The following is a 26,931-nucleotide window of genomic DNA, read 5'->3' on the forward strand; positions in this document are numbered from 1 at the left end:
AGAGCACAAGTCTGCAGGAGAGGGGCTGGGCCTCTCCAGGCAGGAACTGGAAGCAGAGGCTTCCCTGCTACCAGCTGGGAGAGAAGCCCACTAGGAATGCCTTTCAGTGCCTCGGCCGTGCCTGAACTGTCCCGGGGAAGCCAGGCAGCTTGGGGCCATCCAACCACAGCTCACCCTCACCCCCGCAGGAGTCCTGATGCAGGCCAAATACTTCAGCACGAACAGCATGCTGGATGATGAATGGGACACCACCTTCAGCCTGCATTCTCGAGCCTCCACTCCTCCCCAGCGTCCGGAGCGTGGGCACACAGGTACTCTGTCCCCGGGAGTCCAAATTGGCCAGACCCTTGAGAAATGCATGAGATAAGCTACCTCTCCGAGGAATGTACAAAACAGAGGAAAGACAGATGAATGTTTTCATGATTTACAATCATGTTAACTGTTCACTCTCCACCACTTGTGTTCTACTTCCTATAAGAACATCTGAAAAATTAAACTCAATATATACACAGATGTTTGTTTTTCTAAGATTCTCTTGCTGGCAGAGTGCTTTGCCGTTGAGGGTGTGTTGTTTTCGCCAATTAGGTACAGCATCCAAAGGTGAGAGTGTGTGTTCAAGTAAAGCATTGTCCCTGTCCCTTCTCCTTCCTGCCATCCCCTGAAGGCCAAATCAAATGGTATTTTATTTACTCTCTGTGATCTGATCTGGAAATTTAGATTTATAAAAGCTACCTTTTGATGAGTTTTGAACTCATGGCTTTGGAAGGAGGTTTCCAAGTAGACACATCAAACCTGGTATTTTGCTCTAATTGTTCTGCATCGTGAAGTTGTGAGGCCTTTGGAGAGTCCTATCAACATCAGCTATTTGGTTTGATCCCCTGTGAAATGGGGGAGTTAAAGCAAATGCCTTCTAGGTCACTTCAGCTCTGACATTCTGTGATTCAGTGATTTAAATGGTGCCCTTCAGTGCAATGACACCCTATTCCTTCCCTTTCCTTTTGTGCTATTGAGTTCCAGAATATTATGGAGATGATTAAATTAAATTATAAAATATTTAATTTTAGTTACATTTAGCTTCCATCTTATACTTTTATTTCCAATAATTCACCCTGTGACATATTAATAAAATATATATTTTTCAGTCCATAGAAGAGATAATTCACATACATAGGGAAGGATCTTATTTCCCAGGCAACTTAGCCAATCTAAGGCAGAAATGTGTCTTGAGGTCTAGTAAAAAGGCCTCACACTGTCATGCAGACTAGGTTCTAATACCAGGTAAGCCACTTACTATGTGATATTGGACTTGTTACTTATGTATTCTGGGGCTTCAGTTTCTTCATTTATAAAACGCTAGTGATGATAAACATGTATATAGTGATTACTATGTGCCTGGCATTGTTTTAAGTACTTCATACATATTAATTCATATTAACTTAAACCAATGTTACACAGAAGTAACAAAACCTCTCTTTTTAAAATATCTTTATTGATTTCAGAGAGAGGAAGGGAGAGGGAGAGAGAGAAACATCAATGATGAGAAAGTCATTGATCAGCTGCCTCCTGCACGCCCCCGACTGGGGATGGAGACCCCGCAACCCGGGCGTGTGCCCTGACCGGGAATTGAAACTTCTATCTTCTGGATCCTAGGTGGATGCTCAACCGCTGAGCCACGCCCGGCCAGGCACAAAACCTCTCTTATAAGGTGGCTATGAGTACTAAGGTTGCTAAGTTATGCAAAGTCCCTGGAACATTGCAGACATACCAAAAATGTGAGTTTCTTTTCAATATCCCATTCCTCGAGAATTCCTAAAGTGTTCTGTTTAACATTTTTGTGTCGGTCTGTATCAGAGAGATCCTCACTCAATGTCTGGATTTTAACCTATCCTTCCTCTCTTGACCATACCCAGGTTTTCTTCACCTTTGGAAATCTGTACACACACTTTTCCCCTGTCTTCTTCCATTTTTCTTTATCTAGGTTATATTCCTTTCCCTTGCTAAAATTTTCCATTTGCTTTCTATTTATTGAATGATCTGCCTCCTGAGATTCACTGATGTGGTTCCCTGCCACCCAAAATGTGAGGGGATACTGGGGGATTGTGAATAAACCGTGAGGGGATACTGGGGGATTGTGAATAAACCCTGAGGTGATACTGGGGGATTTCCAGCCTCCTTGATGTAAAACAAAGTGACAACTTTGGGATGTCAGTTTCTGTAGCCATTAGACATGGGTAATAGGTTATGATATGTTTTCCTCCAACAAATCCTGTGACGAGATGGTGCTTAGGGCTGTGGTTATAAGTGGCTTGTGTATAACTTAATTTTTCGCCTTTGACGAGAGCCGGGAACTCTCACAAGGATTAGTGATCAGCATAATCAGGAACAGGGTGTACAAATAAGTTCTGTTGAGGTTGGAGGGTGGGGAGGGAGGTGGAACAGGATAAAACACTAACTGAAACATCTGGAAACCTTTTTGTAAGAAGTGGAAATTGAAACAGTAGGAGTAGAGGTTACGAAGCAGTGTCTTCCAGAAAAACATCTGAAAATAGTTATTTTACCTTACGTGTATGATGTCTTGTTTTCATCTTGTGATAATGCAGATCTTTAGAGCAATGTCACTACAGAAGTCTAATTATTTCTTAGGAAAATAGTCTTGACATACTTTTGCTGTTAAAAAGAGTAAAAATCACTCTGGGAATTTTTTTTTTTTTTTTAATGCAGAAGATTCAGATTCCACATAATATTGTGGCACAATTACAACTGGAAAATTTTAGAATTAATAAAAATAAATGATATACATTCATTTATTTTCTAAATTTTCATTTTTTAAATATAAAGTTATGTTTGCTTTTTTTTTTTTTTTTAAATAGCTAAACAATTAGAAAGCTAGAAAGCAAACATAAAAGGTAATACTTTCATGCCTTCTTTCCACAAATTATGCTTGGGGTCATGCTACCCCAGGCCTGTTGCAAAGTACTGAAGATAAAATGCCAAATATGATATGTTCCCAGTTTATGAGGAAACTTAAAGTCTAATACAGTTCTCAGCTCAGCAATAAGTGTGATAAGTGCCATGATGAAAGCATGCACGCGGTACAGTGGAGAACTTGGTCACTTCTACCTGGTAGAGGGAATCAAGAAAGTTTTGAGAGAGGGAGTGACCATTGAGTTGAGTTTACTTTAAGATGTTCCTCATGATATGGACACAGAAATGGGAAGGTTTAAGGGGTTGGGGGCCCTACAGGCAAAGAGACACATGAGAGAAAAGCCAAGGAGGTTCTCAGGAACTTTGTGTTTCAGAGAACTATAAGCAATAGGGTACGGCTGAGGTGTTGAGTTGGAGGGAGGAAGCTTGACCAGAGGTTAAGTCTGGACAGGCAAGGAGAACTTGTTATGTCATATCGAGGTATAACGATTCTATTCAGTAGGTAAAATGGGTTCTCTGAAGGGTCTAAACAGGTGGTAACATAATCGATCTTGTGTTTTTAGAAGACCATCTAGACTACAAGGAGATGGATGGATTGAAGGAGTATGAAACTGGATGAGCTAATACAGATTTTGCACTAATATGAGCATGGAATTAGAGGAACCTGACCTGAGGTAGTATGGGACTGAGGAGCAGCAATCAGATATGCAAGAGGTCAAGGAGGTGGAATTTAAATAATTGGTCACTAGTTACAAGTGGCCTGACAAGGAAAAAGAGAGCCTAAGTTGACTAGATTCCATCTGCCAGTATGTAGATGGTGCTGCCATTAACTGAGATGGAAACTACAGAAAGAATAGGAAAGATGATGAATTCAGTTTGAGTTTGAGATGCCTATATGAGAAGGGACATACAGTTGGTTTTGCCCAAAGACTCTTGCATATACAGTATGTGTGTTGCAGGTAAAGATTTTGAGCTACATATTTATGTGAAAATTGTTGGCATTTAGGTAGGAATTAAACGTTCTGAGAATGAGTGATATCACTGAGGAAGAGAATGTTAAATGAGCAGACAAAGGAGGGAGAGAGAGAGACAGAGAGAGAGGAGTGCCAACGAGATAATTTTAGGGACTACAATATTGAGGGGCAGAATGAGCTAGAGATTTCAATAAGAGCTACTAAGAATGAATGGAAGACAGTGGTAGAAGTGGAGCAAGAGGGAGAAGCATCTAGGAAGCCAAGAGACAGTAACTTCAAAAGAAATGAAAAAGTCAACTAGTAGTGGATCGTAAATTTTAAAAATAATAAGTGCTGCAAAAAGTTCAAGTAAGAAAAACAATTTATTGCTTTGACAATAAGAAGGAAACTAGATTATTGGTATTTTTTAATAGTGTGGATTTGAAAGCAATGAATAGTTAAGTAGAAAAATAAATAATTTATCATTTTCCCTTTTTTTCTTCTTTTTCTCTTCTTTTTTGAGGAGCTTAGCTGTACAGAGAAAACATAAACTGTTAGAGCTGAGGTATTATGGGGCTGCTTGAGTACTTTTTAAAATTATTTTTAAGGCCTAGGAGATTCTAACTCAATTGTAGCTTGAAGGCAGTACAGTGGGAACACTTCACAGTAATAATATACTGGAGAGAGAGAAAATGAAATAACTGATGGGTCAAAATTCCTGCTAAAGATTAAATGTAATCTTATCAAAAGAATGTGAAAATCTTTTTGGATTTAAGGGGGAAAACTTTATTGATAAATTCAAGTTCCACTTTTCCTTACTCATTTTAATTACAATATTCTCCAATTTTTCTCAGATTTTTAGCTTTATTTTTTCATTTACAACATAAACCCTTCATTGACGACTAATGGAATAAATCACATGTAATCGATTCAATAAATCTGTAGTGCCTACCTACTAAGTATCAAGCCTTATGGTAGACACTGGGGAGGCCCTATTTTTAAGTGCTTGGAGAAGTGGGAGGAATAATCTGAATCACTAATTATGAGAAAAAGTTACGCAGTGCTATGGAATACATGTCGGAGGTCACAAAGCAGCTAGGCATGAATAACTTACTGCGTTTGTTCATGTGTGTACTTTTGAAGGAGGTGACATTTGATCTGGTCTGTAAGGCTGAGTCCAAGCTTTGCAGGTAGAGCAAGATGAGGCACCGGGTGGCCTTTTCCTTGCAATGACCACATGTGCAAGGATAAACACAGCGACATAAGGAGCTAGCTGGGTGCAGTGTATTAAATTAAGAATGACAAGAGTTCAGAGGGAAATGTTGAAGTGCTAGTTTTGGATTGGAATTTAGATCAGGATAAGATCACTTTGGGAATTTTCAGTAGCATGAAACATGATGACAAGGTAGGCTGTTTGGGATGAGGAATGTTAGTCTTCGAAGGGAGGGGTGTATGAGGGAGATTCGGGCAGATGAGGCAAGATATAGGGTGAGATCCTACTATGCAGGACTTTATACAGTATGCTAAGAAACTTAGGTTCCTTAAGGAAGAGATTACATTTATACTTTATGAAATTCACTTTGGTGGTAGTGTGAAGAAAGCATTATTTAAGGTGGCTATTACTGCGAATATTTCACAATATAGATGTGAAAATTTACAAGAGACAAAACCCTAGAGTCTTTCTATAATTCCATATGGAACTACTCTATAAGGCAAATGTTAGTGTGAGGTTTGCTGGGAAGATAAGAAAATGATTTAAAACATTCAGCTCTGGAGTGCGAGTAATTAAATAACACTCTGGCTTCATCACTTATGAGCTGTTCAACCCTAAGCAAATGCAGTAACTCCTCAGGACTTCAGGTTTCTTATCCAAATAAAGGTCGAAAATAGTGCCCTCTTGAATAGTTTTTGGGAGACACAAATGAAATACCACAGCATATATAACACACTCGGTGAAAATTATCAGAAGCTCTGTGCCCTTGGGTAAGGTAGCCAACCCCTTCTAGGACTCAATTGCCTACCTGTAAAATGGGCATTACAATAGTGTCTCCCTCATAGGGTGTTCATAAGGATAGATGAAACAATTCACATAAGGCATTTATCTCAGTCACTCAGATTTCAGAAATGAAACTCTTTGATTGGGATATAAAATCGACTCACCTAAAATTTACTCAAAAGAGAAAAGTATAATTGAGTTTCTAATTGCCGTAAATCAGAAACTTGATATATTATGGGGAAAAATGGATGTTTTCAGATGTGTATTCTTTTGAAATTATCGGAAGAATAATACCTATTTGCTTTTAGAGAGAAGGTAAATAGGAAATACTTGAAATAGACTCATAAGAGAAAAGAACCGTGCATTCTTCTGAACATTGCAAAATACTCTCAACTCACAGAGCCTCCAAGGCTCTCCCGTGAGGGGTTTACTATGTGCCACATGCGAAGATTAAGGAGACAAGGAGAAGTTGCTAAAACACACAAAATTAAAAAATTAAAAAATTTAAAATATTTTTTAAACATTAAAAAATTAAAAACTATATTCAAAGATCAGATGTGAGCTAGCAATACCTGAAAACTGTTAGAAGAACAGTGATCTAAAGGCTGAGGTGCGCATATTCTGAACTATTCAGCGCCTTGCCAGCAGTTTAGCCCGTTCCTCTGAGGGTCTGGGTTCCCAGGGACGGACATGTGCAAAGTGTGGTGTCAAGCAAGACACTTTCATCCTGGCTCTGCCACTGGGTTGCAATGTGGCTTTATGCAAATTTTTAAAATTCCCTTTGTTTCTTCCAGCTTTTATGATCCTTTCCGTTTTGGAGGCGCACTATTAGGCTAATTTGGCAGTGTCCGCTTCATTCCTCATAGGCCCGGGGAGTGGAGGTGTATACAGTTTCCCTCCCTGATGCCTGGCGAGGAGTAACTTGTTTGGCGTGACAACTCCTTCATCCACAAAGTTTCCTATAACTGCGAAGGAATTTGTATTCACAATATGCCCTGAGCGCCATCGCTTTTTATAGTACAGTGTGGCTATGGTAAGAGGATACAGGAAAGGGCTGGTTTGGGCTGTCTTCTTATTCCTGGGGATGTTTATATCATTCCTTGGCCTGTCCACACCTTTTTCTAAGCAAGCCTCAGGAGACAGCCTAGGGCTTCTCTTCCAAAAAATAGACACAATGAAGCCAAGCCAAACTGAAGCACCTCCCAAGCAGCTCATTTTTCTTATTTTAGGGTGGGGGTGGTCCCTAGAGAGGGACCTCATGATAATCAGAGGACTTGGATTAAAATTCAGGCAAAGTAAAACCACAGGAAAAACACCTAGAGGTGGGAAAAAGAAAGAGCGAAACTTGGAACTGCATCGTTTCTCCATCACAAAAGTCTGGTTTCTTAGAAGTGACCATACCTGGTATAGAAACTCCCTGGGGTTTTGTTTCTCTGGGCCTTTAGATAAAACAGGAAGATATTTCAAATGCTGAGGGAGAAAGAGTGGGAGGGAGAAAGGAAAAAAAGAAGGAGGGAGGGAAGGAAAGGGATGGACCCACAGACAGACAGACATAGGCAGGGAGAGGAGTCAGAGTAGGAAAATTTCCAAATGATCAAGGAAAGATGATTCTTGAGAAAGGAAAATTTTAAACCTTTTTTCTTTAGCAGAAGATATACTACATTTCTTTCCTATTCTGTCCTAGAGGCAGCCTTAGGAAGGATCGTGTCTTTATTCTTTACATGGATGTAATTATTATTAAATAATATTCTAATCCCTAAAATCCATGCCCTCACTTCCCAGTAAGGATTTAAGTTCACTCTTTTTTGATCCTCTGGACAGAAAATCAATAGTGCCCTTGCCCCTAATATTATATAAGGGAAGCAGTTTTCTTAAAGAATAAATAACTTGGTTGGTTTTATAGTTCTTCCTCTTTACCTTCTTATTACTTCTAATAGCTAAATAAATATTAATCATAAAAAGGGACAGTATTTTAAAAAAATTATTCTATTTACATGTGTATTAATATAAATAGGTCTGAGCAGGAGTAGACAGGCATATAAAAGAGATGTTTAGGTATAACAGACACATTCATTGGACATTAATCGAGCTTATTTCAACTGATGTCTATGTGCTAAACAAACAATCTTTTCCAAGAAGGAGCTTACTTTCTACTGAGGTTAGACAGATATAAACCAAAAGAAATAAGATCTATACCTGATGGTAATAAGAGATATGGAGAAGAGTAAAGCTACCATGGTGGTTGGTCCACATATACACGTGAATCTGGAATCGAGAAACATCCACCCGGTTAATTTTCTTTGGTGATATAGAACTTTAAAAAAAGACTTAGGGTTTGGGAGGTGTTTAGGCTCCTGTTCCTTTATGCTCTGCTGCTCTGAGATACTCTTAAGGTCAATGCCTTGAGAAATCAGCAATTTCCAGGAAAACTTAGATCAAAGGACACACACCAGATCTCTCAGATCTGTTCATGATTCGGAAGCTCACATGCCAGTGGATAGAAACCAGTACAGGCAGGAGATGGATTTAGCTGAGTCTGCCCTCTGCTGACAGAAAGAGTGCCAAAAAGTCAGTAGATTTTAAAAAATCAATCTGGCCCAGCCGGTGTGTCTAAGTGGTTCGATTCCCGGTCAGGGCACATGCCCAGCTTGCGGGCTTGATCCCTAGTCGGGGGCGTGCAGGAGGCAGCTGATCAATGACTCTCTCATCACTGATGTTTTTATCTCTCTTCCTCTCCCTCCCTCTCTCTTAAATCCATAAAGATATATTAAAAAAAATCAATCTGTAAGGTTTAACTTTAGAGAACCCTCCGTGCCTTTGTAAAAATTATGTAGTTTAGATAATATCAATTTTTACGATTCCATTCTTCATTCATTTACTCATTAACTACGTATTCAGCCCTAAGTGCCAGGCACTATTTTCAGTACTGGGAATACACTGGTGAACAAGATAGAGCAGATCACCTTTTTAGTGGAGTGTACATTTAAGGGGGAGGAGATAGAGAAGAACAAAAAAAACTATGAAAATAATACCTAATAGTCTTAGTTTTAAAAATCATGCACAATGGGGTAATGTGCTAGAGATGGACACATGGACCTCTCCTAAGGATGTGTCTTTTAAACTGAAAGCTTAATACCAAGAAGCAGCCCACCAATAAACCCATCTGAGGATTAATTAATGCTGGGGTAGAGGCAGAGCTAAGGCAAAGGCACTGAGACAGGGACAAGCTTGTTTGTTTCAAGGATAAACAGAGGTGACTGCAAGCAGAACATTTGCCTGAAGGCAGAGTAGTGCAGAAAGAGATGAAAGAGCCGGGCAGGGTCTAGATGAAAAGGGCTCTTAGAGAATTTCATTCTAAGTGCAATAAAGCTATTGGAAGTATTTAAATCCAGAAGTACCATAATCATATTTCCATTTAAAAAAAGAGCAATCTGAGTTTTTATGAAAAGTGATTTGGATTTTATTCCAGTTGTAATGCAAGCCATTGAAAGTTTTTTATGAAGGAAATAATTATTAAGAGAAATTAAGATTCACATTTTTAATACTCATCTGAGGATATTTTTTTCCATTGCTTTTCGGAGAGAGTGGAAGGCGGAGAGAGAGTAACATGGATGTGAGAGAGACACATTGACTGGTTGCCTCCCGAAAGCACCCCAACCAGGGTCGGAGATCAAGCCTGCAACCGAGGTACATGCCCTTGGCCTTAGTTGAACCTGGGACCCTTCAGTCCGCGGGCAGACACTCTAACCACTGAGTCAAACTGGCCAGGGCTAAGATTCACATTTATAAATATATCAGTCTGCTCCATGATTTTTACTTAACTCCCCTACTAGACTGTAAGTTCCAAAGGACAGTGATGATATTTTCTATTTCTATACATCTTTACCATTTATCATTCCCTATTTGGAAATAATGTTTGGTACAAATCTCTGTACCTAGAATATATTCTGTAGAGGACATTTCTAAAGAGGAAATAAATTTATGTTTCCTTAATCTTTTGGTTTTAGAACCTGACTTGAATTCCAGATGAAGTGGAACTCACAAGTCATGAAGAGATCAGTTTGTTCAAGGGTTTCTGTTTTCCTTTGTTTTATTTTAATCACAATGCTAGATGCTATCTGCACCTGATCAGGGGGAGGGGGGGGTCTTCCTTGTCAGATATCGCAGGTTCATTGAGATTGATAGCTGATCTCACTAAGCGATGGGTTTACTTTCCACTAAGCAGAGCCCCTAAAATTACATGGTAAAGTTGTGGGGTCTGGGCAAGGGATGTTGTCTATAGTTTTTTTATTACTTAATTGGCTCAAAATTGAGATACCTTGGATCTATCCTTGAGAAGTTGATGATCTTGTTTCTTTTTCTTTTATTAAAATATGTTTTTATTAATTTTTAAAGAGAAAGGAAGGGAGAGGGAGAGAAACATCAATGAGAGAGAAACACGGGTCAGCTGCCTCCAGCAGGCCCTCTGCTGTGGATTGGGATGGAGCCCACGACCCGGGCATGTGCCCTGCTGGGGATCTAACCAGCAACCTTCAGGTACATGGGGATGAGGCCCAACTAGCTGAGCCACAGCGGCCAAGGTGGTGGTCAAGTTTCTTTCTTTTTTTTCTCTTTTAAAAAATGTTTTTATAGATTTCAGAGAGAGGATGGGAGAGGGAGAGATAGAAGCATCAATGATGAGAGAGAGTCATTGATCGGCTGCCTCCTGCACGCCCCCCACTGGGGATGGAGCCCCCAACCGGGGCCTGTGCCCTGACCGGGAGTTGAACCATGATCTCCTGGTTCATAGGTTGATGCTCAACCACTGAGCCATACCAGCCGGACTCAAGTTTCTTTATAATCTACTTTTGGAGAGATATAAATTGAGTGAACAAACAAAATCTTTACAAAAGAGGGACTTTCAACAAAGAAACCCCAAAAAGAAACAGTAAAATGATCATTTCTCATTACTGATAATGCGGTTTGCTTTTCGGAAGAAGCATATATGGAATTTGGGAGGGGTGGTGTTTACAAAAGTGACAAAGAATGAATTTCCTCTCTTCTCTGATGATGTAAAAAATTGTTCTTCATTAAGGTATTTACATGAGAGTCTTTTATAACTCGAATTTTGACAAAAATAAAGTTATTCAAACAACCATATAAAGAGAATAGTAATGCATAACTTGACTCACTGCAATGTAGGACTGGGTGGGTGTGGGGCATAGAAATGGGTGGAGCTTGTGGAAGAATCTAGCCAGGGTAAGTGAGGCTCAGCCTGGAGCTTTATGACAACAATGTTTCTGAGAACAGAGGAATGTTATCTAGTCCCTGATTACTGTTGTCCTGCGGGATTTGTTCTTTCCCAGAACCAACTCCTCTTACTTGCTTGCAGTTGGCATACATCCAAGAGGGAAAAAATGTGAAACCCTGCCTTTTCTTTTGTTCCCTGCAGAGAACCCACCTCCATCTTCAGTGTGGCGTCCAGTGGCCTTGACCCTGATCATTTTGTGCCTGGTGCTGCTGATTGGCCTGGCAATACTGGCGTTTATGTGTAAGTCTGCACTCTGACTTGGGGGAGGATCCTGGCTCCAAGGTTTTTCTAGGACAAGAAATATTTGTTATGGAATATATATATTTTTTACTTTAACTCTAGAGCCTGTGGATAATTCAATTTACCTTACTCGAAAGTACCTACTTGAATAGTGAGTAGTGGAAGAAGCATTAAAATACAGAAATCATTTGCCAGCTAGGCTTTTATATTCTGTTTGAGATAAGAAGTTTTTGTCTCTTTGTTTATGTGCGGATATTTTAAATCAACAATTTTTAATAAATGCATGCTTCAGCTTCTTCTATTCCACAGAAGATTTGAGGCAATGGTTTTCACTCTTAAGGTGCCTGGCTCAGTGGGCTAATCCAAAAGGAAGATACTTCAATTATAGTCCACTCCCTCAATATAAGGAGGAAAGACCAGGTCTTTAATCACTATAATATTTTTCAGAAAGTCCAGGAAGTTATAGAATCATTTTGCAAAAACCTATGAAAATCAAAAAAGGAAAAATGCATGCGTAAAATTCTTCAAATTTCAAACTAGTAAGGACAAGTTCAAAAATGTAAAAAGGGAAGTGGACACATTTGCTTCATCAGATCAAGACACGACAGCAATGTTCCCTGAAACAGTCAAAGAAGGTGATCAAGATAAAAGGTTACATTGAAGAGCAGGTTTTAAAGTCAAAAATTTGATTTTTACAGGAAATTTTCAAACTTTTGTCATCTTAAATTTTAAAATTAAAAAAATTAGAGTTTCTACCCTGACCCCAAAATTTCTACTTTATTTTGATATAACTAACTGCTGTTTTGCAACCACCATTCTTTTTAGGGATATGAAACAACTTTCATGATTCATAAAGGATTTTTGTACTTAGATTTAGAAACCTGAGTTAAAATCTAAGTGTTGAATTTTTTTAACCAAGTGATAGTAACTTATTCTCACTGATCCAAACTGCAAATGTATAAAAATATAGAAGTGATAATATGACAATTTTAATGACTGAATGAAATAACGTATGGTACATTGTCAACACTCAATATGATGGGCAAAGGATAAATAAATTTTTGGTTTTAGTTTGAGTAACTGTTTGAGAATATATAACATTTTTTATTAAACAGTAAATATGGGTAAGGAATTTATTCCTGAAGTTAGAAACTGTTACTATGACTCCATATTTTCAGACAAGGAAACAGACTTAGAGAAATTCATTTGCCCATAGAAATACAATTTATTATGTACTATAGTCCAAACTTGAATATAGGTAATAAGAGATCTCAGAGCCTGAGATCATCAACAATATCTATTTCGTCTTCCCCATATATAGAAAATAGAAATAGAAATGAAAAAATAAACTGTCTAGGCTGACTTGGTAACTTGGGTTAGTTTTTCAGTTCTACCAGCTCTCCAATACTCAGAAAGACAGCATTAACAAACTGGAAGAAAGACTGGGGAATCTCTCTCAACAACTGCATGCTCTCCAAGCCGAGAACAGGAAGCTTGCAGAGACTCTGCAGTGGGTGGCTGAAAAATACTGTCGTGAGCTCTATAACAAAACCGGAGGTGAGTCCTAATCACTAAGCTCCCCCTACCCTCACAGTATCTGGCTATACAGGGCTGAATTTCCTATCAATGCACATGGGAGCCAATGTGTTAATTAACTAATTGTATTTTTTAACTAGTTGTCTGCAAACTTAATCGTTTGGACATCCAGATTATGTCCAGTTATTGGGATCATTTAGCTCAAATACATCTGCGTTAAAACACATGAAGGGATTTTTGAAATTCAGACATTTTAGACAATGCAAAAAGCCTAAGATGTGATATATCTGCATATTTAAGAAATAATAAGGAGTCTGTGCACCTGACTAGAGTGAGTGAGCAGAAGACTAACAGAAGATGAGGTAAAGACTATTTATGGCATTAAGGGACATTGCAAGGGATTTGACTTCTATTTGGAGCAAAATGAGGATTCATTACAGGATCTTGAGCAGAGAAAATTCATGCCTGACATGAATGTTTAAAGGCTCACTCTGCAAATATGTTGAATATACACTGGAAGAAGGAAGGATAGAAACAGAGAAATCATGTAAGAGATGGCTATTGCAGTCATCCAGGTAAGAGATAATGGTGCTCAAACTAGGATATGGCCAGTGGAGATGAGTGCATGGTGGAATAAATGGGTTGTGAGAGAAAGAAAGGGTCAAAGATATCTCCAGAGTTTTTGAGCAAAGCAGCTGGAAGCATAGAGATGTGATCAAGTAAAATGAGGAAGAATTCTGTGGTTATGAAGGGGAAGGTTAGAAACCAGGAATGCTGTTTAGGGCAGTTTGAATTTGAAATATAATTTAGGTATTCCAGTGGAGATATGGATAGGCAGCTTGGTATATAAAAGATAAGGTCCAGGCCAGAGATATAAACTGACTTACAAAGAAATCTCTTTATTTATGTGTTTAGAATTTTGTTTTACCTTATGACATATTTCAAATATACAGAAAAATACAAACAATAATAGGATATCTATTTGTATGGACCACTCAGATTTTAATATGTTTACATTTTGACACTGGATTGTTTTTAAAATAAAGACATTTTTGTGGAATTATTGAGTTCCTCTCCTACCATATACCAACAAGGAACTTCGTTATAGGTTCCCAGCTCTCAAAGACCCAAGGCCATGTTCCCACAGAGGTATTAAAACTGTGGTAGTCAGGGCTTAGTTCCTATATTTACAATCACTACCTATAGTAGTCCATCTCACCCCTGACCTATGCACTTAATTCTCTAACTTTTATGTCCATCTTAATTTCTGATCATGGAGATTTACCATTCTAACTCATACTTGGCTTAGTATTTATATATTTTTCATAAAATGTTATTCACTTGTGTTTAGAATGAGAAAAGAGTTCATATCCTATTGGTATATATTGCATTTTAAAATATCATTCTGCTATTATATAAGAGGATTTTGGAGAAGAAAATTATAAAAACTTCAATTGTTTCTTAAGTACAATGCATGTAGAGCTTCTGAGCATATTAAAGGTTCTTTATGCATTGAACATCCTCTGTGTGCTGAATTGCCTAGGGCAGGGAGCAAGGAAGTTCCAATCACTCATTGCTAGATTCCATATCCATGAAAGCAGGTAATGTCTGTTTTAGTTTCCACTGTCTGCTCAGGACCAATTACGATGCTTGGCATATAGTGGGTGCTAGGTAAACATTTGTAGTTATCATTGCCTGAGTCATCACATATTACATAATTTCAAGAGAGGAGAGAAAACAGACCTAGATAGAAAATAACTTATTAAAATTGGTTTCTTTCCAAGAGCACAGATGTAGCCCTTGTCCAGAAAAGTGGAATTGGCATGGAGACAAATGCTACCAATTTTATAAAGAGAGCAAGAGTTGGCAGGACTGTGACTACTTCTGTATTGCTGAGAACTCAACCATGCTGAAGACAAACACACAAGAAGTGCTGGTAGGGTCCTGAGTTTCGGTCAGTGTTTGAAGTATCCTCACAAAGGTGTCTTTAAAGAGAAGAATCTAAGGAGTCAGGGTCCACAGACTCTCCCACTTATTTCAATCAGGGATATGTACCAATTTATACACATATATGTATAGGTATTTAAAAATATATGTATGAGTCCTGGCTTGGTGGCTCAGTTAGTTAGAGCATCCGCCCCTACACTGAAAGGCTGTGGGTTTGATTCCCGGTCGGGGCACATTCCTGGGTTGCGGGTTTGATCCTTGGTCAGGGAACATAGGGGAGGCAACCTATGGGCATCCCTCTCGCACACCAATGTTTCTCTCTCTCTCTTTCCCTTCCTCTCTCTAAAATCAATTAAAAATCCTCAGATGAGGATTAAAGGAATGTATCTATGGACATTTCTCTTTCTCCCCTTCCTAGTCTAAGATATAAATCACCCTTCCAAATTCTTCTTTCACCTCTTTTGACATTAAATCTTTTCATTATTCTCTTCTCCTTCTTGGTCAGTCCCTTTTGCGTGTATTTCTAAAGGTTACTTCCCCCATTCCTGCGTCATTTTTTCTTCCATTTCCCAGAATCACTTCACATCTCTTTGTAAATCTGCCTCCCATATACATATGTATATATACCCATTTTAGTGTTTACTCTGTGACTTGAAAATAATGGGTCACTTGTAAATCTTGGTTGATGTGATTCTTTGTTTCAGAATATCAATATCTCTCATGCTTATTAAGACAAATGAAATTCTTTAACTTGGACAAGTTAACTGACCTTAGCATAGATGCTTTTCTCTTAAGTGAACTCTTATCCATATGAGGCAGGAGTCATGTGCTGTTCTCATATTAAAAGCATTGGCTGGCACTACACATCTCTGTGTATGTATTATAGTATCTCTAAAAGCTAAACGTTGTCTTGTGGCCTCTGCAGCAGTTTGCCGTGCCTCGGAGCTACTCTGAGTTTTTCTACTCTTACTGGATAGGACTGTCCCGCAACGGCAGTGGCCAGGCCTGGCAGTGGGTGGACGGAGCACCTTACACCTGTGAACTGTAAGACTTCGTAATATTTTTGTGTGAAAGGCATGTAATAGAGAGGTATTGCTTGAGTGACAGAGTTCAACAAATTGGTTCAACAAGCGCTAATTGAACATCTGCTTTGTATTGGATACTGTGTTTGTAGGAGGATGTCCTGAGGGGGACAGATAAAAGTGTTAATAAAATTGTAGGAAATAGGACATATACAAATGAATCATTTTTAGCTTACAGTTAAGTAAACTGAGACACACAGAAGGTAGATAATTTTTCAGATGGCTGAAAAGTGTATGTTAAAGTTGGATTATAACATGTACCATAGTTTTAGTTAGAAATAGTTTTTGTTGTTTTGGGTGGCCTGATGTTTCAAAGAATGACTATGGAAATTGTGGAGCTGAAAAGAAAGAGATTGGTGACTCCATCTTTCCAGTAAACTCATTCTGGGCATCTAGTCTATAATTTTTATCAAGCTTGGAGTATTTTCTATGTACTTTCTGAGTATTTAGTATTTCTTTCTAGAAATGAACTATAATTAACTTTTTTTTTTTCTTTTTTTAAGGTTTAAGATTAAAACAGATGGCACCACTCTAAGAGACAGGGACTGTGCGACCATTTTCAATGGGATGATTTTCTCAAAGGACTGCCGGGAGTTGAGGCGGTGTGCATGTGAAAAAGCGGTGAGCACAGTCAAGCTGGAGACCCTCCTTTAGCTTCTCTGAAAACCATTACACGGAGGTGATTGACTCTCCCACTCAGATTACAACTTTGCTCTGCCTTCTGAGAAACTGAAGATCAGAACAAAAGTCAATCCCTTTATGTGCACTTGTAATAGTTTGGTTTCAAACTATTCTTTCATTTGATCCATGTTTATACAACAATTCAACAGAATGTTTGAGCCAAGCAAAGTCAATGCAAAGGATATTTGAGACATAGGGAAATGGAAAAGCAATCCCTCTGACCAGCACAAGAAGGATTTTCATTTCCTGCTCTAGATCACCAGCACTTCTGAGCTTGGAGGTTCATGCACATAGAGGAAGCCCTGATTACCTGCCACCAGCTGGCCCCAGAAACCCATCAAGCTGTAACCCACCTTCTTGATTTTGAGATAACATTCTAGTGTTCTTCCCTCCCAGCATCTAATATCATTTTCTGTTTCCCTTTCTTCCTTAGACAGTGGGAGGAGTAGGAAACTTAAACAGAGGCAATAAATGTGTGCGACATTCTTTGCTCCAATAGTCAATTAGTCCATGAAAAATTAGCAATAATTTCTTACACTGAGCTACCAAATACAACACTAATTCATTTTGTTTGCTTAAGTTCATATTGTTTTCCTTCTCAATTTCTCCATAGAGCCCCCATCTGCTGTGTCTATGGCCTACTTCCTACCTGGCTAATTCTCTTTATTAGAACCTTAACTTCTTACTAATGTATCTCCCCATGTCTATTTAAGGGTCCAATGATTGTCTCCTTCCCCTAGAAATTTCTTCTAGGATAGAAATAGTCTCAATTCGGTTCCATATCAGAATTGCTATTCCTGATGCTCCCTTCAGAGAGACTGAAGACCAGAACAAAAGTCAGTCTGTTTATGTGATCTGTTATGTGCATTGGTTTCAGTTCCTATTTTCTTCTACTTGATCCATGTTTATACCTTTCAGGTACTGAAGATTTAATAATAATAAATGTAAATAATGTGAAGTGTGTGTTATTTTAGGATGGATTTGTGATTTGGGGGAAAATTCAGTGTGAAAATGCTCTCCGTAAGATGATAGAAGTCAGTGTTTTGATTGTTTGCGCCTTATTGAGATTTTGTATGGGCTCTGCAAGAGTACAAATTATTTTATTATTCGAGGAAAATAAGAATTCTTTGAGATGAATTCTGTCTTCGAGAGGATGGTTTTAACACTTTCATAAAATGAAATCCTTTGAGGCAAGAGTATGTCATCAACATGTGGCTCAAGATTAGTAAATGGAATTGCAGTAGGGCAGGTTATCCAATCAGGTCATGGAAAGGGAGAGACTGTGACATACAGAGCTGGGTTCCTGTGGAGGTGTCCTTCCTTGGGATGACAATATGCACAGCCATACAGGGGTCATTGCAAATAACACCATCATAAACACTGACTTCGTTTGTTTATAGATAAATCCACTTTAGGGCTTTAACACTAGAAAGGATAATTTATTATAAATCTTTATTTTTTAAAGTTTTTATTGATTTTAGAGAGAGGAAAGGAGAGGGAGAGAGAAACATTAGTCAGCTGCCTCCTGCACACCCCCGTCTAGGGATCGAGCCCACAACCTGGGCATGTGCCCTGACGGGGAATCAAACTGGTGACCTCTCAGTTCATGAGTTGATGCTCAACCACTGAGCCACACCGGCCAGGCTAAATCTTCATTTTTCAACAATAGAAACTGGAATCCTTCAGTTTTATTTTCAGTAAACTTCTATCTTATGGTGAAATGACATGAAGTTAGCAAACATATGATCAAGAGAACACTTATGCATTCATTTTCATAAGACTATGTCACTTATCAATTACTAATTGCAAATTTCTTCCTTTAGATTTTTCCCTTCAATTTTATGTCCATTGACTAGGAAATTTCTTCCAGTGTTAAACACATTTTGTGTTGACTTATTGTGTTGTGCAAAGAGAACTGTATTTCTGATCATAAAATGAGAATCCTTTATTTTGATTTATTATTACAAAATCACTTTATTTCAAGAAGCTTATTTCATTAAGTATAAAGTGGAAATATTTATAATTTCCATACAGTATTATGGTTAGCTGAAATGAGGTAAATGTGAAAATACTTCCATAATCTAAATAGGAATATAAAATTTAAGGTATATTAAAAATACTCAAAAAGGGGGAGAAGGAATTTAGTGGTTCTTTTAAAATATAGGGAAGCACAAATGAGCATAAACAACCTTCTTTGGAGACATGTATTAATGAACAAATTATAGAGAGGCACCTACATGGGGAGCTGTGTATATTAGCAAATATTTTCCATGATGAGTGCAGATATTTAATGCACACAGTTACTGCAATAATCACATAAAAAGAAATGTGGATTAGGCCTTTAGTTAAGCAGTTAAGTGTTATTTATGCCTTTCTACTGCGGCAAGAAAATACAGTTAATGTGAGAAAGTCAAATGACTTTGTGGACTAGTAAAATAGAGACAGGTTTTGATCCCCGTGTTCAGGGTTGGACGAGAAGTGTCTCTTTAAATGACATTGTTTTAAAGAGTCTAGCTGCCTAGAGAGTGGGTGCTGAGTAGAATTCTCTCCAAATCTGCAACCTAAGGGAAAATGTCACCTTAAACAGTGAGGAAGGAAACAAAACACATTTATTTGACATTTTTGGCTACTCTTGAGCTTATTTCTCTCCATCTTTGCCCTCAACAATCCCTTCACCTGTATAACAAAGCCCACAATACTGATCATAATATGAGCAAGTATTTCAAAAAACAGAAAAGGAGTATGGCACAACATTCTTTCCACAATTTTTTAAAAATTTAAAAATGAAAGCAATCATAACATGAATTCGAAAATATGGTTTGCTGAGATCAGTTTTCCATTGAGAATGAGAGAGGGCAGCGCCCCCTAAATTGGTTTTTCAGCAAGAGAAGACCTTGTCCAGCCTCTCGTGTGTTTAGGTAAATTGTGAAGCAATTGCAGGAAAAGTCAAACAAGGAACATGGCCTTTCCTGGTAGACCCGAGTTCCCCAGGGTACACAATGAGCTATTTCTTTTCCTGAGGATATTGAACCAGCTCTTAAAATTTATCAACAGGAAACAGGTCATGAGCCCTGTAACAGCAGGAAGTGTGAGCAGTGTAATGGGAGCTTTTACTTTGGGGATATAAACAAATTAGGAAATAAATAGTCAAGTAGTTTGCCTCAGGGTTGGCCTGAATATTGGGAGTCAAATACTTTGTAAAGGGATCCTTGTCATTTTTGAAGAATAGGGAAGTTGGCATAATCTGATTTAAGATGTACATAAGTTTTTTACAAGGTTCGTCATATGCATAGACTATTCGAATCTAACAATACTTATTCTTTCAGTCTTACTACACTAATGTTTTTCTTTTTACTCACTTCATGTACTTTAACCATACCACATTACAAAGCCTTTTTACATTTATAGGACAGAGTTTTATGTTTCCTTTCCTTCCCTTTCCCCTGTTTAAAAGCTAACTTGGAACTCAATGAGATGCATTAAGATGCCCAGTTCACTACTGGTAGGACTAAGGTGTAAAACTGGTTAGCCCAGAGCTAAGGCCCAGTTTCTTACAACTGCCTTGAAAACGGCTTTGAAATTCTGGGCCAAAAGCAACCTGCAGGAAAATATCTCCCACTGGTAATACCTGTGTGGAAGCAGTGTTGCCACTGAGGGAATTTGAAGGAGCTCTGCCAGCTGCACTGTAGATAAAATTCTGCCTTGTAAATACTGCATCACAACCGGCAGGGTGACATCAGCTGAAGGATGTTTGCCTTTTGCTTCATTGTACTTTTTCCAGAAAGAATTATTAAATGCTTCCTATGCTTTCTCTAAACATAGCTCATGACAATACTTTGAAGAATCTTGAAGACAAACAGCCTTCACTACTAACAGTTGCTATTGTTCCTCTATAGTCCAGGTTATTACATTCTGCTGCCAGCTGCTAGCTGTGAAAACAAAAACATGCTGTTTTCTTGGCTCTCTTTCTTTCCAGGTTTCAGCAGAAAACTAGAGAACAGTCCCTTATGTTGAAATCCCCACCATTTAAACTGCAGGCCGAGGGTAAAGAAAAAACACACAAAAACACGCCCTGCCCTTCCTTAAAGGACCTTACCCTTCAGAGGTCGCCTTTTACAATAGACTTCTGGGTTCGTTTAAATGATTTGCACTGTTTCAGTGAATTAGGTTTTATTTTACTTTATTTATTTAAGTGGTGTCTTTATTATAAAGAGAGAAAGATGAGAATCCAGTGTAGCTCAGCTACTCCTTGTGCAAAATGAAAGATTTAATAAAATTATATTGGGATTAGCAAATATTTTATGAGAATCTACTGTATAGTAAGTTGTAAGGATGGTAAGAGGTGGCAGAGTAATGTAATAATAATTAGTACAATTTTCCTTCCTGTAGGCCATAAGATACTTTCATATCCACTATCTCTTGGGATCAAGCTAATCCATGTTCGAGGAGCCTGCAGACCTAGGACACAGATCATCTACAGATGTATTTGAAGAAATTCATTCACTTTAAAAGAGATATTCTCTCCAGACGGTTGCTGGCATTTTACATATAAACTTTATCTTCACAATATTCCGGGAACATGAGCAAGGAAAGGAGTCATTTTTACCTGGAGCACACACACAAGGTGGATGCCTGGCGATAAGTGATTTACTCCAGATAATAATCGCAAGCACTGATCCAGTGTCAAACTCTATGCAAGGTACCGTTCTCAGCAACTTACATATATGAATGATCTAAACCTCAAAAATATTTTGAAATAAGTTCTATTATTGTTTTACCATAAAGAAATTGAGGCACAGAGGGATGCCGTTAAAACTGCTGGAGAGCTACCCTTTGCGGGCCAGCCCGTGTGCCCTTTGACTTGTGGGCGGTGGGATGTCACGAGAGGGCGGAGGGAGGCGCGCCGCTGGCCTTGCGGGCGACAGGCTGGCACTGGCCTCCTGACTGCCCTGCTGGTGTGAGCACTGGTGCTTTCTCTCTGCAGCAGGAGTCTACAGCTCTAAGCGGGGTGGGGTGTTGTGTCGCAGGCCGCAGGTACCTGCCTCCCTTCCGATTTGAAAATCCACACGCCTGCATCCCATCCTACCAGTCTGATACCGATGCCTGGGAAACCTAGCAAATGCATAAAGGTCTGGCAGACAGTGAGTTTAAAAGGCCACATTTATTTATTTATCGGAAAAAGTAGTCAGCTAGAACTGCATCACCTCCCCGGTGACTTACAGATTTCTGTGTGGAGTTCATAGGCACTCTAGACTAAAAAAACCCAAAAAGCCATGACAAATGAAAATGATTTTTCTTCAGTTCGTTCTCAGCCCTCTGGGTTTTGTCCTCGGGAGCGCTAAATCGGTTTTATTCTTGGTGATTTGAACGCTGCCAGGAGGATGTCTGGGCAGTACTAACGAGTGTCACCCGGTGTCCATGCAAAAGTAGGTTGCGAGTCCCAGGCAAGCAGCTTAGCCCGCGCACAGGTTTACTTGCTCTTGGGCGTTTCTTCGAACTCAACTCCTTTCAGGCAGGGGATCTTAGCGTGTGCTTCTCACAGATAAAATATTTCCAGGCGGTGCAGTTGGTGGAAGAAAGGAACTTGTCTTTGAAGTAGCCACAGAGCGGGTGAGTCGACTGGGGCCTCTGGGTTGGTAACCTGGAGAGCAAGTGGGTGCGGCTGAGGTTAGGAAAGGGGCTCACAGAGCTGCTCTTGTGGGCAGCCCCTGAGAGGTGCGTAGCTTGGGTTTTGTTCTATTTTGTTTCACTGTGGCGCCCTCCTGTAGTAGATTCCTCCTCCTTCAACAACAGAGCTGTTCTCTCTCAACAAAAATATGTTAATATAATTTGAACCAACTTTGTATTAAAACACAAAGACAGGCTGTAAATTAGAATATCTGTCCTGACTCTTAATTCTCAAAATACTAAGGCACCGGATTCTGTTCACCAATTTCCCTAGGTCTATCTGAAAATCTTAGTATGGAAATTCCTTAATAATTACTATAATCTCTTTCCCTTAGTGCTCTCTAGTCATTAAGTTATACAAAGGAAATGCACTTGATAATTAGGTTATATTGTTCCTTCAGACTCTCAGATCTTGATGTAAATGTTCTAGAGGGTGGGTAGGTGCGGCGAGGCTGCAAAGGAGGAAGATTCAGTGGCCACGAAGCTACTCTTAAATTACTCAGCTTTGATTCCAATTTGAAGCCTATGAAACCATAATGCTGGTTATGTCTCCTGGAGGAAATCTAAGTTAAAAAATGAAGTGAACATTTGAATTCCCTCATGTATTTTCTTCTTGTAATTTTGTGATTTTCCCCTTAGACACTTACAGGTCAGGGGAAAGAGAAGAGCCATCGGTCCAGACCCAAGGTTGGCTGGGTCCATCCTGAGACAGTCCCACCCAGTAATCATGGGCACTTTTGATCTTCCTCAGGTTGCTAGTGACAAAGTTCTATAAGAAATAAGAACCGGGCGGTGAACGGAGGGGGGCAGGGAGTAAACAACCAACAACAAAATACCATGAAACGTAAAGTGTCCCATTTTTCCTAGACAGAAACTAATGGAAACTTTACAGCTAAGAAAGAAGGGGGTGTATTTAAAAGAAGAAAGACAGTTCATAGGCTTTTTTTTCTATTGCCTTATGATCAATGTAGTGTTGAAGACCATGGGAAAAATAAGCATCTGGTATTAAAATAGTTTCAACAGATTTAGAGTTTGGCAGAGATATATGCCAAAAAAGGTAAGTGTTACAATGAAACCTCATTATCAGGAGAAGTAAAATATCCTTGACATTATAGACCACAAAGATCATTCTTTTGCAGTATGCTCTAATACGAAAAATAGTTTAGAAGATTCCAGAAGCAGCTTAACTGTAGGCATATTTTATTAGAAGAAACATTACTAATGTTTGTTACCAAATTTGCACAGAAAACATAGTGAACACCCATAATTGTAATAAGTTAGTTCAAGCTGCCTTGCTTTACTGCAAAAATGAACAAATTGTCTGCGCTTTGTTCTTGTAAAAATGAACTTCAACTAATTACTGAATATAGCAGCATACATGTATAATAAGGTCAGAAATGTGCAACTATGCATTCTACTTCACACATATAAGGGTAGAGTGATTTCACATATATAAGGGTAGAATAACTTCTTATTGTTAGTAAATTGGGTTTAATGTCCTTTCAACAATTCATTTAGCAAAGGCTTATTTTCATATAACTTTCCCTTTCATGACATCACCTCACTTTTTATACTTTTGATTTTCCTTGATAATTGAAAAAAATGTTAAAGGTTATTATACTCCCCCCCACAGCATTAAAAATAATAAATTTAAAACATATATAATTATAATATATGTATACCTTGGAGTAGATTAGCATGTCACAAATGGTATTTCTTTTACCCCTTCCAATTTTTGATTAACAAAGGACATAGAACTAACAGAAGCCCTTGATTTCAGGATATCCATCTTGTTTTTTGTTTGTTTCTCTAATTAAAGGGAACACAAACCATCCTAATTCCTACTTTGTCTCTTTTAAACCTTTATTACAACAAATATACTACTAATATAAAATATTAAACAATTCTCTCTTATTACACTTAGTCCTTTCTTTTAACGGGTAACATGGTATTTTCAGAATGATATGAAGCCGTAAAATAGTGTTTACCATTTCTTCTTTGCTCTCTATTTGTAGAAGATAAGAGTTCTCCTTCAAACAATACTCTTGACTGGTTTGCCAAATATTCCAAGTTTCAAAGACACGGTAACAACTTTTCCCATTCTGAATCCAATTTTCTGGACAAGGGCTGCAGTTAGGAACTTTGAATAAAACATTTTACTTTATTAAAGTTATTGTAAAAATATTAGAAGCACATCTCCCCAAAAGAAACCCATGTGTCGCCCCAGGTGAAGCTGAACACTTTAACCCAGTGGTTCAGACATTGCAGTGCTTACCAATTTCAGCTTTGAGGCTCACTATAGTAAGATTTATAGAATCATTTCCAATTGCAATGGGTCTCTAAGAATTTAAGATAAAATTAACTTGGGAATGGAGTTTTTCACATTGTTCCTCTTCTATAATAATTGATCCAATTATTCTCTTTTTATAAATCTCTCCCTTCTTTAAGTTTACCTTGTTTATAGTCTTCATTAGTTTCCTTATCATTTTCTATCTGTTGATCTTATTGGCCCAGTCTAGTTGGAAATGCCCTGGACCATTAAGCAAGCTGAGTAATAATCCTCAAGTTGAGGCTTAAAATCTGAGAGTTAAACATGAAAATGTTTCATGTATAGTGGAGAGAATAAACAATGTACCTTAAGGAATAATTTGAAAATATGTAGGTGAAGAAACTTGAACAAAAACACAGAAGTGACCAAGATACTTAATTTAAGACTTTGCTATAAGGAAGAAGTGAGCTACAATGTTTAACCAGTTCTACAGAGTTTGCCTTAAGAAAGAATGTATTCACAAAAGAAGGATGCTCATGTGTAAAACAGAATAAAACTGCAAGATTTTGACCAAGTGTTTCTGGCACAGTTTTATAGAGGAAAAGACACTGAAACTTACAGAACTCAAGTTTCTAGAGAAAGTGACAAATAGTTCATTACCAGTCTCCATGGCCCAGATGCTGAGCTATTTAAGGCTCTTCAATAGCCTTTGTTTGGAATCCATATTCATCAGGATCTTGATTATTGCTAAAGTTATAGCACAAATAGTGTTGACAATGGCAATTGAAGGGTTGGAGAACATGCTGATTTGTCATTCTCCAAATGGGTATTGTCTTCAACTCAAGGTCCATGGCTCAGAGGTGGGCCTAAGTCATGCTTGCAACAGCCTACTATATTTAAAAACATTGTTGGGCACACAGTGATTCTTTAAACATTCACTTGACCAAAATTCAATCAGAAGGAGTTATGGTAGGATTTTTACCTCTCTCATTGGTGATTACTTGAATGGTATCCACTACGGGGAAATTAATTCTCTAAATTATAAGTAGTATTAAATGTTAAGTAATCATAGAATACTGTACAAACTATACAACAGGTAGAAATGGACTGTTTTAGATTTAAAATGCTTGTAAGGGGTGTAAAAGATATAACTGAAATAACTTCATAGAATTTTTTGAAAAGAGCTGAATCCTGCATTGTTATAATTCTATGGTAAATACTCTAATTTTCAAAATGATTTTTTTACTGAAAGTTATCTAAATTTGAATCTGAAGCAATATCTAAACTAAGTATATTGAGGAGTTTGGAGCTACAATTAAAGATACACTAAAAAATTTGACTGGATAAAACATCTGACCTACTAATTTCACACATTCCACTTCAACATTTGAGTGAATGTCGTCTTTATGTACATCTCTTGGAACCTCTGTATTTTCTACATGCTGTTGAAATACATAAATAAGATTGAACTGGAGAGTGAATCAAAATTATGTCTCTTCTATTATAAAATGATGACTGCAATTTTGCAGAGAATAAAATGAGTGTCACTTTTTTTGGGGGGGATTTGGTTCATACATTTGTGTCTGCAAAGTGAAACATTTTTATATCAGTTACCTGATCTGAAAGAGTTTTGCCTCTGGGTTTGGCACTGTTTTATCTGGAGGTCAAGTTTTGCGTTCTGCTGTGTGAAGTTCAACAGTGCTCTGTCCTGTTGCATGAGTTTTTCCTGCTGCTTCTTTGCAATAGCAGACACCTGAAAGACTTCAAACAATAACAATCATTTCTAATAAATTCCTGATCAGTTATAACAGGCTAAAGACAACTACCAATTACTGATGATTTTTGTGATTTTAATTTGCATTATTTTAAGTTTTTGTTTAAAATTTACATTGTTCAAGAATTATCTACTATGCTATGCTGTACACTTGAAACTAATACAAAATAATATTGAACTTAAACTGTAATTGAAAAATAAAATTTTTTAAAAGTATATATCTAAAGAAAATGTGGGGAAAGGTTTTGTTAATAAAATTAATACTGCCCGGCCAGGCGTGGCTCAGCGGTTGAGCGTCGACCTGGGATCCAGGCGATCAGGGTTCGATTCCCGGTCAGGGCACATGCCTGGGTTGTGGGCTTGATCAATGACTCTCTCATCATTGATGTTTCTATCTCTCTCTCTCCCTCTCCTTTCCTCTCTCTGAAGTCAATAAAGATATATTAAAAAAAAAAAAGAAAAAAAGAAAGAAGAAAAAAAAGTATTCAATATGTTAAAAAAAAATAAAATTAATACTTATTGAAAACAAAAACAATTTATGTTGTTTGAGAATAAAAAACTAAAATGGATA

General features: G+C 38.1%; 2 protein-coding genes across 3 annotated transcripts in view; one reads left to right on the forward strand and one right to left on the reverse strand.

Moving 5' to 3' along the window:
- Positions 1-21,803, forward strand: CLEC1A (C-type lectin domain family 1 member A). 2 transcript variants are annotated; one of them, XM_081129152.1, is made up of 7 exons: positions 1-311; positions 11,306-11,404; positions 12,785-12,961; positions 14,725-14,876; positions 15,813-15,931; positions 16,473-16,590; positions 21,040-21,803. In XM_081129152.1, exons 1-7 carry the CDS (start codon positions 197-199, stop codon positions 21,082-21,084), a joined length of 825 nt encoding a protein of 274 aa, XP_080985278.1. In that variant the 5' UTR covers positions 1-196; the 3' UTR covers positions 21,085-21,803. The 2 variants fall into 2 exon arrangements, with proteins under 2 accessions (XP_080985278.1, XP_080985279.1); XM_081129153.1 differs by having other exon boundaries at positions 15,816-15,931.
- Positions 21,794-26,931, reverse strand: part of CLEC9A (C-type lectin domain containing 9A) — a 13,279-nt gene continuing 8,141 nt past the window's right edge. Inside the window, exons 3-6 of the mRNA XM_081129154.1 lie at positions 26,201-26,347; positions 24,306-24,457; positions 22,965-23,086; positions 21,794-22,291 (exon numbers count right to left, since the gene is read on the reverse strand). Coding sequence (XP_080985280.1) covers positions 22,159-22,291; positions 22,965-23,086; positions 24,306-24,457; positions 26,201-26,347 — 554 coding nt within the window. The 3' untranslated portion in view covers positions 21,794-22,158. The remainder of the gene's footprint in view (positions 22,292-22,964; positions 23,087-24,305; positions 24,458-26,200; positions 26,348-26,931) is intronic.

This window comes from Miniopterus schreibersii (genome assembly GCF_964146895.1).
Source record: "Miniopterus schreibersii genome assembly, chromosome: 2".
NCBI classification, from domain to species: Eukaryota; Metazoa; Chordata; class Mammalia; order Chiroptera; family Miniopteridae; genus Miniopterus; species Miniopterus schreibersii.

What these genes read in the sequence shown, in the direction of transcription:
- CLEC1A (XM_081129152.1), top strand. Translation starts at nt 197, where the DNA reads ATGCAGGCCAAATACTTCAGCACGAACAGCATGCTGGATGATGAATGG. An exon ending in GGCAATACTGGCGTTTATGT is followed by an intron (nt 11,405 to 12,784) that starts GTAAGTCTGCAC and finishes AACTTGGGTTAG; the next exon opens with TTTTTCAGTTCTACCAGCTC. An exon ending in GCACCTTACACCTGTGAACT is followed by an intron (nt 15,932 to 16,472) that starts GTAAGACTTCGT and finishes TCTTTTTTTAAG; the next exon opens with GTTTAAGATTAAAACAGATG.